The sequence below is a fragment of the Eptesicus fuscus genome, chromosome 15, assembly GCF_027574615.1.
Source record: "Eptesicus fuscus isolate TK198812 chromosome 15, DD_ASM_mEF_20220401, whole genome shotgun sequence".
Classification (NCBI taxonomy): Eukaryota; Metazoa; Chordata; class Mammalia; order Chiroptera; family Vespertilionidae; genus Eptesicus; species Eptesicus fuscus.
Window position 1 is genome coordinate 61,640,709 of NC_072487.1, and position 15,915 is coordinate 61,656,623.

At 41.9% G+C, this 15,915-nt stretch overlaps 2 protein-coding genes and 1 long non-coding RNA gene across 5 annotated transcripts in view; 1 reads left to right on the top strand and 2 right to left on the bottom strand.

The window, feature by feature from the left end:
- Positions 1 to 1,057, bottom strand: part of LOC114231666 (uncharacterized) — a 41,502-nt gene extending 40,445 nt beyond the window's left edge. For all 3 annotated transcript variants that reach the window (XR_008558244.1, XR_008558243.1, XR_008558245.1), the window contains exon 1: positions 993 to 1,057. This is a non-coding gene — a long non-coding RNA (uncharacterized LOC114231666). The remainder of the gene's footprint in view (positions 1 to 992) is intronic.
- A 219-nt stretch (positions 1,058 to 1,276) lies between these two features.
- GNG10 (G protein subunit gamma 10) lies at positions 1,277 to 8,295 on the top strand. The gene is made up of 3 exons (XM_054726993.1): positions 1,277 to 1,378; positions 5,987 to 6,118; positions 7,358 to 8,295. Exons 1-2 carry the CDS (start codon positions 1,298 to 1,300, stop codon positions 6,110 to 6,112), a joined length of 207 nt encoding a protein of 68 aa, XP_054582968.1. The 5' UTR covers positions 1,277 to 1,297; the 3' UTR covers positions 6,113 to 6,118; positions 7,358 to 8,295.
- A 3,137-nt stretch (positions 8,296 to 11,432) lies between these two features.
- The window catches only part of SHOC1 (shortage in chiasmata 1), a 62,637-nt gene continuing 58,154 nt past the window's right edge, over positions 11,433 to 15,915 (bottom strand). Inside the window, exons 26-27 of the mRNA XM_028145835.2 lie at positions 14,879 to 15,845; positions 11,433 to 11,673 (exon numbers count right to left, since the gene is read on the bottom strand). Of these exons, the coding sequence (XP_028001636.2) occupies positions 11,573 to 11,673; positions 14,879 to 15,845 (1,068 nt within the window). The 3' untranslated portion in view covers positions 11,433 to 11,572. The remainder of the gene's footprint in view (positions 11,674 to 14,878; positions 15,846 to 15,915) is intronic.

Consider the following 15,915-nt stretch of genomic DNA (forward strand, 5'->3'; position numbering starts at 1 on the left):
TTTTTTTTTTTTAACTTTTTAAAAAATATATATCTTAATTGATTTTTTTACAGAGAGGAAGGGGGAGAGAGTTAGAAACATCCATCAGCTGCCTCCTGCACGCCCCCTACTGGGGATGTGCCCACAACAAAGGTACATGCCCTTGGCGGGAATTGAACCTGGGACCTTTCAGTCCGAAGGCTGATGCTCTACCCACTGAGCCAAACCGGTTTGGGCTCTTTATTCTTTTAACAGGTGTTTGAATTCCTCACCTGTTGGAGGTGTAGTACAGAGTGAAAAAAGCGAAGCTCCTCAGGGTTGGAGTTGTGTGTTTTAAAACAGCTGCCGGCCTCTTGTTGCCGTGGGTACACGGTGAAGCAGCTAAGATGACAGCTCAGGAAAGAAACTTCCAGAGACATCAGAATAATCAGCCACTCACTAGTAGAAGGCCTACATGCACTGAAGGGACACTTGCAATGAGATAAGCAGGCATGCTTGAATGGTTGCTCAAAAGGACATCAAGTAGCCCTACGTTCCACTGCCTCCCAAAGTCTCAAAAACGCCCCTCAAGCGCTGGCCTGTGTGGCTCAATGGCTGGAGCATCATCCTGTGCATTGGAAGGTTGTGGGTTCGATTCCTGGTCGGGCACACCAATGTTTCTCTCCCCCCCTCTCTCTCTACCACCCTCCTCCCCCCCCCAACATTAAAAAATAAAAATAAAAGCCCATGAAAATCTCTCCAGAAGCTGAGTCTGTCTACAAACCTGCTGGTGAGTCAGGAGAGTCCTAAAAACGGGCATAAGGAAGTGAAGTAATTTGTTATGGGACCTGTTCCCCTGTCTCCTCTGGATCCTTTTAGAAAACCACAGGTTGTCTCACCGCTGTTTCCACGCAGCACTGCAGACACCTCCCGTTCCCCTGTTCACGGAGGAGAGGGCCTTGCAGCCGTGGGGGGAAGGTAGCCCCGGTGAGTGAAGGGAGACCGCGGTACCTGGCGGAGGCGGGAAGACGTACCGGTGATGCCGGGGGAGCGTGAGATCTGCGGGGCCCGGTGCCGGTGCGGCTCTCGCCGGTTTAGAAGGCGGCGGCGGTGGGGTTCCTGGCAGTTGGGACCCAAACCGCCGTCACCTGCCGGGCTCCTCCCCGCGGGGGGGGGGGGGGGCGGGGGGCCGCCGGGCGCGGGGGGAGGCCGGGGGGTGGGGGGTGGGGTGGGGTGGGGCGGCGGGCGGGGCAGCGGCGTCCCCGCCCCGGGGCGGCCCCCGCTCTCGGTGCCCGGCCCGGCCCTCCGCTCCGCCGCCCGCCGCCCACCGCCCGCCGCCATGTCCTCCGGGGCCAGCGTGTACGCCCTGCAGCGCCTGGTGGAGCAGCTCAAGCTGGAGGCCGGCGTGGAGAGGATCAAGGTGCGGAGCCGGCGCCCCCTTCTCGGGGTGGAGGGCGTCTGAGGCCGCCGAGCCGGGCGCGGGGCGCGGGGCCGGGGCGAGGCCGCGCGGGGCGGGCGGGGCGGCGGGAGGATGGCGCGCTGGCCCCGGCTCGCGGTTGGGCCCGGAGGGATGGGAGCCGCCGCACCGGGCCGAGCGGGACCCAGGCTCCCGGGGCGGCGGGGACGTGGGCCCGCGGGGAGGGCCGGGAGGCCGGCCGGGGCGCCCGGGAGACGGGCTTGCTGTCCCCGCAGGGGCCGGGGGGCGGGACTGAGCGCCCCTCGGCGTTTCCTCGTCGGCGCGCGAGGATGAGGCCGGAGATGCGGGGGCGACCGAATGAATGGACGGCCTGGGTGATGGGCCGAGAGGGGGAGAGGCGCTCTCGGGGCTCCGGCGTCGTGACCGGGGATGGCGCGGCCGTTGGCTCAGCGCCGGGGAGGGAGGGGGACGCGAGGTCAGCTTTGGATCCGCGGGCTTCGAGGCGACGTCCAGAAGGCGTTCGGCTACATGGGCCGAAGCTCGGAGGTCAAGGCCGAAGGATGCAATGGGAAGGCACGGGGGTGGAAAGGGTGAATTAGAGAGACCAGGGCATGGCACCGGCACCTGCAGAAGAGGAGGCCCAGAGGAGAGCCGAGAGGAGGCCAGGGGCTGAGTCTCCACGTCCAGCGTGTGTGGAGTCAGTTGGCCAAAGCGCATCTGTTGTGCGATTGTGCTGAGCAGCTGGTACCGGTACATCAGCTGCAGAAAGGGTGTGTCTGTGAGCACTGCGGTGCTGGTCCCTGGACCTCGTGGGCCGGTTCTCCGTATCCGGCACGATCCTAGGTACTGAGCACACGGCGATTCTAGGGGGGGAGAGAAACAGGAAGCACGTTAACAATAAAATCATTTCAGATGATGAGTGATGTGCAGAGTACAAAACACGGGAGAGAGAGACCTATGGCGTGCTGGAGAGGGAGGTTTCAGTAGCAGGAGGAGCAGAATCTGGATTGTAATAATGTAGGCAGACTTAAAAAGAGAGAAGTCTGGTTTTCAAGAGGAAACACCTTTTTTTTTTTTTTTAAGTAGGAAACAAAAAGCCATGTTTTGAGTTGAGCAAAGGAACAATTGGAGAAGGAGATTTGCAGGGAGAGGAGACAGGGGGCCTGGGATGGGGGGGCACCTTTTGAGACAGGAAGAAAGGGGGGTGAGGATATGTGTAAAGATAGATGTTTCTGGGTAGGGACTTAAGGACTTGTATGATAGCAGTTCTCTTTGTGAAATAGAAGGCCCAAGTTTTCTTTGGGGCAGAGGAAAGGGAGCCAATGGACTCTCCAGAGCGAGGGTGGGGGGAGAGAGCTGTGAGGGATGGGGAGGGATCTCTCTCTTACCAGGCACACCCACAGACACCTTGTGATGTTCAAGACCCAGCTACTGTGAGAGCGGAGACTCATTGCACTCTTTATGATTTTCTCATCCAGCTGCATTTGGCCACCCAGGAATCTGAGTGCCCACCTGAAGGGTAGTTGATCCAAGTACGTGGGTTAGCAGGGAAGATGTGCCAGAAAGATGGAAGTGAGTGTGGAGGGCAAGGGGCTTGAGGGTCTGCCCAGAAAGAGCCTGAGCCTGGGCTGGATGGAGACAGAACCGTGCACGCCTCCTGGTGATGGGCTGGAGGTAGGGGGAGGTGGCATTCTCTCTGAGAGCAAAGAGCAGGTGTAGCCAGGCGAGGAAGCAGCACCCTGGATGGGTAGGAGAGATGGTGATCAGAAAGCAGGATGTGGGAGTGTAACATTTCAGTTGTGGAGCAGTTAGCAGGTCTTGGCTGTGACTCTTGGCATCGAGGAGAAGGTTGTTTGAGGAGAGGAGGTCCGGGAACTGAAACTGAGGTTGTAGCAAGTGTTCAAGATGATGCGGAGACCTGAGGTGGAGAGGAAAACAGCCCGATGCCTACGCAGTGAAGCTGCTAGGGAACTAGTTCTTATCTACATTAAAAAATAACTATGGGAGATGAAACCGAGATCTAGAGAATTGGAGTGAGTTGTTCAAGGCACACGGGTAATAAACGTAGTTGAGGGATGTGCTCAGGGTGGCAGATCTGGGGTGCTTGGCGGCTTCTCACAGGCAGCACTTTGGGAGTCACAGCCATCCAAGGTCTGGCCTCCTCACCCCAGGGCTCGATGAACGTGCTCAGCACACCCAGAGATGCCTTCTCTTCAGCAGACGTGCTAGCTGCTGAATAACCAGGGCACCAATTTTTAGTATCCCTTCCTAGTGACTGGAATGCTCCATAGCCATCCAACGACCCCTTCTTTGCTTTGGAGAAGCCTCTCAGACGAGTGGAAACCAAGGGAAGTCATGTAACTTGGGTGGGCATTATCCCACCTCCATCAGCAGGCCACAGCTTCCGAGCGCTTGGGCTTGAATCCTCCCAAGCTAAAGTGCTAGAGGAACGCTGTCCATTTTTGCTCTTATTTTCTCTGCATGTCCTCTCACCTTCACTTTAAAAAATATATATTTTTTTATTGATTTTTTTTTTACAGAGAGGAAAGGAGAGAGATAAAGAGTTAGAAACATCGATGAGAGAGAAACATCGATCAGCTGCCTCCAGCACACCCCCCACTGGGGATGTGCCCACAACCAAGGCACATTCCCCCCGACCAGAATCGAACCCGGGACCCTGCAGTCCGCAGGCTGACGCTCTATCCACTGAGCCAAACCGGTTTCGGCTCACCTTCACTTTTGACCATGTTGTTAGGCAAGAGTTCAGTTAGTCCCATTTTTCAAGGGGTCCTGGGAGATAGTCCCCTTCCACTCATGTGTGGGGTTCCCTGTTCCCTTTGATACAGAGGTAGCAAGCATGAACACAATTGGTTCCAGATTTCTTTTGAATTAGTAACTGTTCTATATAACCATTAACTCCAATTATAATTAATGTGAAATGATAAAACTTCTATTGAGGGAAAAGTAAACTTAAACATTATTCTGACAGTGTTATGTGTTTATATTATGTAACAAATAATTATTACATTAATAAACCAAAATTCCTAAAAGCATTCTAGAAACGAGATAGTAACTGTAACATGAGTCGATTTTCCAGTTATTTGGAAGCTTGGAAAATTAACACAAAGTGGTAGTGATTCTTGAATAGCAATAAGAATTATTTCTGTACAATATAGGCGAGCTTTTACACAAAGCACCTTTCAATGCAAGAAAAATGGGACGTGCCTGGCCTGTGTGGCTCAGTGGTTGAGCGTCGACACATGAACCAAGAGATCAAGGTTTGATTTCGGTCAGGGCAGATGCCCTAGTTGCGGGCTCAATCCCCAGTAGGGAGCATGCAGGAGGCAGCTGATCAATGATTCTCTCTCATCATTGATGTTTCTATCTCTCTCCTTCTCTCTGAAATGAATAAAAACATTTTAAAAAGTGAAAAGAAAAATGGGAAGTGAAGAAAATCTTCAAATATGCATCAAATGGAAGATAAGAAAAAAGGCAGAATAACATGGAACCAATGCTGTGACTTAAAACGACATTTACTAACTCAACGATTCTTAGGTCAGCAGTTGAAGCTGGTTCCACTGTGTAGCTCTGCTGATCTTTGCTGGGCCCTCCTGTGCATCTGCCGTCAGAGGGAGGGCTGGCTGGTGGCTGGGTGATGTGGGGTGGCTTCACTCACGTGTCTGGGGGTTGGCAGGCAGGTGGCTGGGGTCGTCTACAGACCTCGGGTCGTCTAGCTTGGTATTATTAGGTGGTGATTTTAGGACTCTGATCACAGCAAGAGAGAGGACTGCAAAGGGGCTTCTAGCCACGGCTCAGAACTTGCCCATTATTTCTACTATGTTCGCCTGGTCAAAGCAAGTCACAAAACAAGCTCAGATTCAAGAAGTGGGTAAACAGACTCCAGCTTTTGGTGGGAGGAGTTGCAAAATATTGTGACTTTTCTGCAGTCTGCCACATATACTAGTCTGTTGCTAACTGCGTGTCAGCACTATTCTGAGTGCTTTGCATGCATTAACTTAATCATCACATCAATCCAATGAAGTGGGTACTGTTACTAAATACAATTCACGATGAGAAAACAAGTACTGAGAAGCTAAGAAACCGGCCCATGTTCATGCAGCTGAATTTGAGCCCAGGCAATCTGGTCCCAGAGGCTGCTGTTCACCAGCAAGCTATCCTGCCTCCAAGCACGGCGGAGAACTTGTTCTGAGCACACCGGATAAAACTCGAGCCTTGTATGCATTAAACAGTGTGCTCACTTGGCAAACATGGATATATCAATGCATACTTTATGAGTGAAAATGTGTAAAGGGAACACTGGCATGAGCTGTTTCTTTACCAGTTTAGTCTCAGAACTAGGATACTAAATGAATCAGAGACGCTGCTTTTTCTTTTGTTAAATAAGCAACCAAAAATATCCTAAATCAGAGTTCATAGCAACTGTAACCTTTCCTCTTTGGAGTTCAGTTTTTAGAACTTTCAGCAAAAAAGAGACTTTCGGCAGTCACAAAAAGTGTGGCCAGGCTGCAAGAGCATTTGTCCGAATGTCAAAGGGCTGCCGGGTGGATCTGGCTGGGGGCGGCATGTCAAGCTATCATCCTTTGGTTTCAGGTCTCACAGGCGGCTGCCGAGCTCCAGCAGTACTGCATGCAGAATGCCTGCAAGGATGCCCTGCTGGTCGGAGTTCCAGCGGGCAGCAACCCCTTCCGGGAGCCCAGATCCTGTGCTTTACTCTGAAGACTGGTGAGTCTTAATCCACCGTGCCGAATTAGGCCCATGGCACTATCACAGGGCTTCCCAAGGATTTGGGCAACTGTGTTTTGAATATCTACTCTTCTTGGGGGAATTAAAAAGAAAAGCAGCCGAATGCACAACTATCCCTGAAGGGTGACTAGTCTATATTTACCCTGCCTGTGGATTGCACCTAATTAAGAGAGTCTCAATCCTCTTGGGCACTACCTCGTAAGATGTTATTATCTTCATGTCCTTGAGCTCTGTGACTGAGTTAGCTGGCGGCCATTTCTTGACCTGAATCCTACTCTCTGTCCTTACACCATCCCAGAGTTGTCATTTGCTGCTCGGTGCTATCAACTCACTTGCTACTCTTGGGACAAAGGACTCCCCAGAGGAGGAGAGTTGTTTCTACTACCAGCTGTGATTTCTTTCAAAGGCTTCAGAATACATTTCACTTATTTAATATTTTTATTGGTTTCAAAGAAAAAGGAAGAGGGAGAGAAATATCAATGATGGGAGAGAATCATTGATTGGCTGCCTCCTGCACGCCCCCTACTGGGGATCAAACCCACAACTCAGGCATGTGCCCTGACTGGGCATTGAACCATGACCTCCTGGTTCATAGGTTGATGCTTAACCACTGAGCCAAACTGGCCAGGCTATCTCTGTTTTAATGGAGGAAGCTTTAATGTAGCTACTGGGGGAAAAGTGTGAGTCTGGTTAAAAGAGCTTTAAAAGCCAAATATTGAAATGAAAACATCTCTTTGGTGGCATATTAGAAATTTCATGGGTCCTGATGCATTATATGGGGTCTCATTCACATTTTTCCTTTTTTGGAAGAGTTCATTGAGTAGATTATGAGAGTCTTTTGGGGCCAACATATTCAAATTTTGTGTTTGTATGGGTTTTCATACAGTACATAATCATCATAGGTCCTTTTTCATACAGTTAAAGGGAATTATGCATACTAAAAAGAAGTAATCATACTATCAGGTACTGTTGTACCTTTTAATAAAAATGCCCACATGTATGGTATTAAGATAGTAGTTACATGCTGGCATAGAATTTTTCGTTTTACAGAGCACTTTCATGGGTGCTACTCCTTCAGTGGTGTGACACGGTTTGGATGGTTTTTTAAATTGTTACTCTCTGCTTTGAGAATACTAAAGTGCCCTATGAAATGCTGACTGTTAATTTCATGTGTAAATCTTACTAAAGTGAAAATGAACCAAATTCTCTTTCCATTAGGAAAGAAGTTCGCTAAGAGCCTTCAGGCACAAGTGATGAATGACTGCCTCCAAGTCTCACGGAAACATTTTTCTCTAACCAAATGACTTCCCTATTCAGACCTTCCCGGTGGCCTGGTCCTATAGCCAAAATTCTACAGAAATTGATGAGTTTCAACTCAAATTAGGAAACTGGGTGAAGGAGAAGACTTTTAAATAATAATGGCCTGGTTTGTTTGGTGAAGTGCTTTATACTTAAGACAAACAAAAACCCTACCACCAAATATACAAAAATGCACCTCTTTCATAAGTGAATTATTAGTGTTTCTAGACCTGAAATATTATATATGTTTTATTTACTGGATGTTTACATTTTGGGAAGGAAAACATTTTTATTAAAAAATTGAATATTTGTAATTTGTTGTTCTTAAGATTTTTACACCATAACAAAATATGTCCTTTTCTCATGAATTTATAATTTCAAAATGAAGGCAAGACAGTGTAAAATTGGGGGAAAGAACAGACTTTATTAATCAAGTGATGTCTTGATTTTTGTGAGAAGACTGTTTTATTTTTAACACTAAATATGGAAGCTGTTAGCAAACTTGTTTGGAAAGATTAATGTGTTGTGTATTAGATCTCCCCGTTTTGTGTATGTCAGAGATCTGATCTTTGTCTTCTTAAGTTCCTCTACTTCATAGTTGTGGTTATACTTAAAAAAAATCACTACATTATTTCATAGCTTTCAAATATGTTTAAAATGTGACTTACAGAATATTGCAAGTGATTAAAAGCAAAGCAATGTGAAAATCTTACAAGCTAAATGGATTCTTAATGTCATAAGTGTTTTTCCTTGATGGTGTGCCTTTGACTTAATTTGAGACACTTTAAAATGGATATTTTATTTGTGTTTGTAATAATTTTTGAAGAGCTTGGAAATAAAATTTCTGCTTAACTCATTATTTTCTATGACAGCAACATTTTGTGTCTGATTTTGTTTTACAGTTTCACAGATTTCTGTTTGCTTGTGAGATTGAGTGCTGGAAGTGGGAAATACAAATTTTTTGTTTATAAGTATTTGTAGAATTTTGTAAAAAATAGACATATGTATAATATACAGAAATATCTCAATTGCTGGCATTTGCTCTTGAAATAACTATGTATAAAACCATAAGTAAATAAATGAAGATTTTTTTTGAGCGTAAGTATTGTTACAATAGAGAAAATAGAAGCCATTAGGTAAGTACTCCCTAAGTTCTGGCCACTAAACTTAAAAAATCTAAGCAATCTGAATTCCTTTCATTGGATCATAATTCAGGTGTCCCTTTCTAGCCCTTGTATGTGTTCTCTGGATCTGATTAACGTTCTCTGAAATGTCACACTATCAATTATCCTTTCTCTCCTGTATCTTTAGCTTCTCCATTAGATCTTTTCTATCACCATTTAAACTAGTTCCATTCTCGATCTTAACAATAACAAGCATTTTAAAAAATCTCCATTAACAAACAAATTTCAGTTTACAAGAAGAATACCGTGTTTTCTGGCGTATAAGACGACTGGGCGTATAGAAGATTTTCCTGGGTTAAAAAGTCGTTTTATACGCCGGAAAATACGGTAAGTTCTAGAGATTCTGCTTACAGCCTAGTGCCTATAATTAACAATACTCTATACTTAAAACTTTGCTAACAAGGCAGATTTAATGTTAACTGTTCTTATCACAAAAATAATAACTAAGAGGGCAGGGGGAACCTTTTGGAGGTAGTGACTAGGTTCATGGAATAGATTGTGATGATGGTTTCTCTTATCCCCAAACTCATCAAGTTGTATACATTAATTATGTACAGCTTTTAATGTGTAAAATAGAAACAACTCACAAGAACTGCTCCTATTCCACTTTTTTCTTCAGCAAAATCTTGGTACTATAATACAAGAAAACTAGAGATATCTCACGAACACAGATCCAACTGTCCTAAATATAAACAAATCAAATCTAATAATATATCTAGAGGAGATACAGTGTAACAAAGCTAGTTCAATATAAGGAAATCTATCAATGCAATTCATTCCATGAATGGTTTAAAGAAGAGAATCTATGCCAACAAGTTATTTGATAAAATTCAGTGGTTGTTCTGAATAAAAAAGAAGTGGACTAATGACATAGGAAAATATATATAGAAAAATAAGCATTTTCTACACTGGCAATAGCTATTTAGAAATTGAAATGGAAACTATCCCATTTCCACTTTAATGACAAAATGATAAAAAATACTTGAGAATTTAACAAAAGTTGCAAGTTATAAAGAAAAGCTTTTATTGATGTTTATAGAACAGGGTCTACATAAATTAAAGTTCAATAATATCATTAAATATCAATTTCATATAAACTTAGTGGTATTCCTATTTTATTTCTTTTGAGGAAAACTGGTTAAAATATCTAAAAGTTCACATGGAAAAATCAAGTGTTTTTAAACATAGTTTTTAAAACCCTATGTGTGTGTGTTTATAAAACAAGGAAGGGTGAAGCTTGCCTTACTAGTTCTTAAATTTTCCTTTGCCTAGACGGCGTAGCTCAGGGGTTGAGCGTCAACCTATGAACGAGGAGGTTACGGTTCAGTTCCCAGTCAAGGGCATATACCTAGGATGCAGGCTCAATCCCCAGTAAAGGGCGTGAAAGGAGGCAGCCAATCAATGATTCTCTCATCATTGATGTTTCTGCCTCTCTCCCTCCCTTCCTCTCTTTGAAATAAATTAAAAAAACATATATATATATATATATATATATATATGTGTGTGTGTGTGTGTGTTTGTGTGTTTTTAATTTACTTTAAGGCCTTGGCTGGGTAGTCAGTTGGTTAGAGCATCATTCCGATAAGCCAGGGTTGTGGGTTCCCTACCCAGTCAAGGCACATACAGTATCAACCAATGAATGTATGAATAAGTGGAACAATAAATCAATCTCTCTCAAAAACTAATAAATAAAAATTTTTAACAAAGTAAAAAAAAGTTACACTTTAAACTGCTGAATCAAAATAAAATTATTTTAAAAAATGAAAAACACAAAAACTGTTACTGTGGTATAAGAATAGGCAAATAGATCAATGGATCATAATTGTTCAGAAATAACTTTTTTTTTTCTATTCAGTGGGAAAGGATGGCTTAATTAGTAAATGGTGCTGCCATTATTGGCTATCCATTTGGAAGAAAATAAAATTGGGCCTGTATTACACTATGTAAAAAAACCCACATGGGTTAAAGAAAGATAATACAAAAGCATTAGAAGAAAATTTAGGGTATTAATTATATAGCTTTAGGGTAAAAGCTATCTTTGTAAGCAAGGCAGGAAACGCAGAAATCAAAAAAGAAAAGACATATGCACTTGCCTATACCAAATTAAATTTAAAAAGTTAATTTAAATAAATAAGGCATTTCACTTAAATTGAGTATTAAATTAGTAACTGTTGTGTGGTAAAAATAACAACAAACCAAATAAAGCAAAAGACAGAAAAACCTATTTTTTTCAGCCTTCATTTTGGATTGCTAGTTTGCATTCCTCATCCCCTTCAACTCAGGCTACTCCATCTGTTGGATCCCTTGTTTTAGGGTGGGGCTCAATATTTGGGGAGAATATCCAGGCTCCTACAATGAGAGGCAAGGCGTGGGGCACCCTAGTATTGATCCAGGTGTATGCTGAGTTTCAGTGGAAAGAGGAGGAGTATCTTATGTCTGTCACAATGAGAAAGACAGGTGATATTCTGGTGAGGTCTACAAAGTTTGAACTGGGCCTTGGAACTTGGGAGTAAGGCCTCTCACAAGACCTCAAAGGTCAGCATTACTATCACCAGCAATGAATCTAAATGCTAGTAACTCCCTCTAACATGAAAACCTCACAGAGAAATGAAATACTCTCAGAGAAAGAATAGAAATTTCTATTGCAAGAGCCAATCTGGGAAGTTGGGGCTGTTCCAAACAATTCCATGTGATGAGGTGTTTGGGAGAGGACCTTGGAAGCTGAACTCACACTTTTGGCTCCCTAACAAGAGCCAATCCAGAGATATTTGAATATGCAAACTATGGAGCAGAATGTATATTATGAACATTTAATATAGAAAACCAAGAACACCTAAGAATAATTGCATTTTCTTTAAGGTATGACCAAATCTAAATCGTTTTGTGATTGGTCTATCAACAAAAACAATGGAATGTAGCATGTAGCACTATTCTTTTTTTTTTTTCTTCTTCAAAAAAACCTCAGACGAGTTTGTCCATCAGCTCTACCAGGGACTTTTTCATACACTAGACGTCGCTTTTTGAATTGCGGTAGTTGTGAACACGTGAGATCTGTTAAAAGGAGAAAAAGGAAAACCATTTTAGTGCTGAAAATAATAAAGTATAGCTATTTTTTACAACTATTCAGATGGGTCTTGTCTTTTCATCATCTGTGAAGTTTTAAAATTTTCAAACTGGGATAAAATAATGACTATTAAAATTAAATTTTTAGCATAAATGCACCTATACCTAATGACCCAGTACTAATTAGTGTTATAAACACATATTTGTATGGCCATACCTTATACAAATAACTAAATCTCTCCTGATTAAAGACTCTTGTCTTTAAGTTTTTCCTCAGTAAGCCTGTTCTTTCACACATACATATAATGTTGTAAAATTTATCTCGAGCTAATATATGATAGATGGTGGTAATGTGTAAATCTACCTGACGTAACTATATTTTATATGATATACGCTAGCCTGAAATAGCCTAGAGTGATTAAATCAGTATAAAAGGAAGCTAAAAATTTAAAACCATTCTAGTGAATATTTCTGGAAATATAATCTCATAATTGCAAAAGTTGGATGCCGTTATAAGCAAATTTTAAAAAACAATGTAGCAGATAATTTTCTAATAGATATCACAAATATACTTAAAGGACAGATGGAGATTATCTTGAGGTTATGCCAATGGCTCTGGATAAATTTTCTAGGGTTGCATCAATATGAATTCAACATGTGTTATATCTTAAATATATTTGGAGATAATGATGTGTTAGGGAAAATCACAGTAAAAAGTCAAAAGTTGCCATAGTGATATGAAGATACTATCATCAGAGATTTATGTGAACTATTTGAATGAAATTATTCTATGGAAATAATTGGAAAGTATCCTATATAATAAAAGCCCAATATGCTCAGTGGCAGGTCGACCATTCAACCAATCAAAGCGTAATATGCTATTAATATGCTAAGGCTGCTCAACCGCTGGCTATGACGTGCACTGACCACCAGGGGGCAGATGCTCTGACCGGTAGGTTAGCTTGCTGCTGGGGTCCCACTGATCGGGACTGAGCGAGACAGGCCGAACATGCCCTGGAGCCTTCCTGAGGTCCCTCCCTGGCTGGCCAACCTCCCACATCCCTCCCCAGCCCCAATCATGCACTGGTGGGGTCTCTTGGCCTAGCCTGAGCCCTCTTGCAATCTGGGCTGAGGGACCCCCAACCCGAGTGCACAAATTTTGTGCACTGGGCCTCTAGTTTATATAAAATTTTAAAATATATATATTTATAATTAAATTAATGACTATTCCATCTATATTTCTAAGAGCTTAAATATTAAAATTTATTTTAAAGTATTTTCTGAAATCTCATTGAGAAAATGGGAGGATTATTCTATATGGGGGCCCTATGTTCAAGAAAATATAATAATTTTCATGCTTAATTTGCTCCAGGGTAGAAAAATGATGGAATTTTCATCTAGTTCATTTATGAAGCTAGAATAATCCTCATGTCAAAATGCAACAAAGCACAAATAACACAATAGATTAATTTCATTATGAATATAGATATGAAAAACATAAACATTAGCAACCATGTTTAGCATATTTTAAAAATCACCCCTCAAAACCAATTCGATTTATTATATAAATGGCAACAATGATCTAACACTATTAAACTTGTAAATACAATCCTTAATAAGTCAATGGAGAAAACATGCTTGATTTATCCCAATAGGTACCAAAAAGAGTTTGGATAAAATTCAGCATCTATTCCTCCCAATAGTTCTTACAAAACTAGGGATAAAATACTTCTCTTTAAAAGCAAGAACAAAGAAATTATGGCTATTAAAGGGGATCAAATCCAAGTTTTGTGAGTCCTGGAGGTTCTCTTTTAATAAAAGAAAGAAAATAAGACTTTCAGGACCACCTCTCAGGTTTTGCAAAAGGGCCTATGCAAAAGAGGAGCTTTGAAGCTTAAGCTTCTTCCTTTTTTTTTCTCCCATCATGGCAAGGTCACCTTGTATGACTATTAGAATTTAACATTTTGTTCTAGATGTTCAGGAGGTAGCAATAAGAAATGACACAAGCCGAAACCGGTTTGGCTCAGTGGATAGAGCGTAGGCCTGTGGACTGAAGGGTCCCAGGTTCGATTCCGGTCAAGGGCATGTACCTTGATTGCGGGCACATCCCCAGTGGGGGGAGTGCAGGAGACAGCTGGTCAATGTTTCTCTCTCATCGATGTTTCTAACTCTCTATCTCTCTCCCTTCCTCTCTGTAAAAAAAAAAAAAAAAATCAATAAAATATATTTTAAAAAATGACACAAAAGAAAGATATCTATAATAATAAAAGCATAATATGCTAATTAGACCTGATGTCCTTCCGGATGAAGCTGTGGCAGGCAGGGGCTGAGGCAGAAGCGGCCACCATGGCAGCGAGGGGCCAAGCCCCTTGCACGAATTTCGTGCATCGGCCTCTAGTAATTACCATAAGTGAGGAAATACAATTGTCCTTTAAAAAATTTGATATGATTAAATGTTCAGAACCATTAATTGCACAATAGAGCTAATAGTATCTATTTAACAGGATTGTCAGAATTAAATAATCCACATAAGAGGCCTAAAATGGCACCTGGCATATAATAAGCTCTTGTGGGTGGGTGGGAAGTAATCAACCAAAAAACTTGTGTGTGTGTGTGTGTGTGTGTATATATGTATATGCATATATATATATATACATATATATATATACACACATACACACACACACACACACATATGCATAAACCATGGACACAGACAATAGGCTGGTGAAGCCCTGCAGCAGGGTGGGGGCAGGCTAGAAGGGGTGAATAGGGGGGAAGGAGGACATATGTAATACTTTCAACAATAAAGATGTTTTTAAAAAGCAGCTCTTAATAAATTTTAGTCCATTAAATATCCCTGCCTGACAAATAAGTTAATTTTCGAATTCACTGATTTCTCTGTTTAATCTTTGTTGATTTTAGTCTTCTGCTTTTTTAGATTTGTTTTGTGTTTTTCACTTCTGAAGTTGAATGCTTAGTTTATCTAAAGGTACAAGAATTTGACATTTTATTTGCATTTATTTTCTTAGCTATCTCTAATTAGAATTTTGATTTTTCCTTTGAAGCAAAAGTTATTGAAGACTCTTTAAGTGTAGTCATTAAAACAAAAACATTTTTCTAAAATTTTGAGATGGTTATAGCATCTTAAGTTACATTTGAGAATAGTTCATTAACTATTGAATAGCATTACCTGTTAATGACTTCCTGTCTCCTGAGTTAGATGAAGGTTCAGCATGCCTCTTCTGTCCTAAACATGGTCTACCTCTTTGGTAGAAATAAAGACTGTTGAGTTCTTTTTGATTTATATTAGAATCAGAAGCACAAAACAAATCTAAACTGGGGACAGATGGTAATTCTTTCCAGAAAGTCTCTTTAGTCCCAGCACTTGAACTTTTGTATAGGAGGCCTTCTAACTCATCTGATAGACATTTTTGCTGATTAATGAATAAATTATCTTTCTGAGAGTACCATTTGTCACACATAGTCTGCTCTGAACCATACTGTAGGTTGAATGAGTGATTCTGTTGTTCCCATACATTTTCCTTAAAGTTCCAATGAGGAGGTGATTGAGAGCCTTCTAATGAAAAGGTAGGGGCAAATTCTTCTTTATTTATAGGTGTTTTTGCTTCATGTATTCCCTTTCTCTGATAATTTATAAAATTAAGGGCAACTCTCTTCTGAGTGTTGATGGGTGATACTCTGCTTTCACGATTCATTTGTGTTAGAGCTAAAGAAAAGACATCTGTCTGTGAATCATTCTGGTTTAGAAAGGAGTTACCAGCTGAGTTCCTTGATTCCATATTAATCAGAAAAGGATTTTTCTCTATGTTAGGGTTACAACTAGAGTCTTTCCAATAGCTGGTCTGACTGGAAGAAGTCACAGGTGGTAAAACGCACGGCACTTCTCTTTCTCTTAGTTCCATCAGGGAAAAGTTATAGTTTGAAGTGCTGTTTGTTTCTTCCTGCACTGTCTCTCCTAAGTGTAAACACTGGTAATATTCATCTTCTTGAATGGCAGAGTCTGAAGGGTCAGAAGCTGAACTCTGAGAAGGGAAGGTACTAGTTTGATTCCTATTTTCCTGAGATGATGAAATTTGAGGTGATTTTGTTATGGAAGAAGAACTAATCTTGAATAAGGAAGTGATGTCACAAAAATGCTAAAAATATTTAAAAATTAGTTAGTACAATACAAATACAATATGAACATCAGTCAAATAAATATACATA

Coding starts and splice junctions, on each gene's coding strand:
- GNG10 (XM_054726993.1), top strand. CDS start 1,298: ATGTCCTCCGGGGCCAGCGTGTACGCCCTGCAGCGCCTGGTGGAGCAG. Junction 1,379..5,986: donor CCGGCGTGGAGAGGATCAAG/GTGCGGAGCCGG, acceptor CTTTGGTTTCAG/GTCTCACAGGCGGCTGCCGA.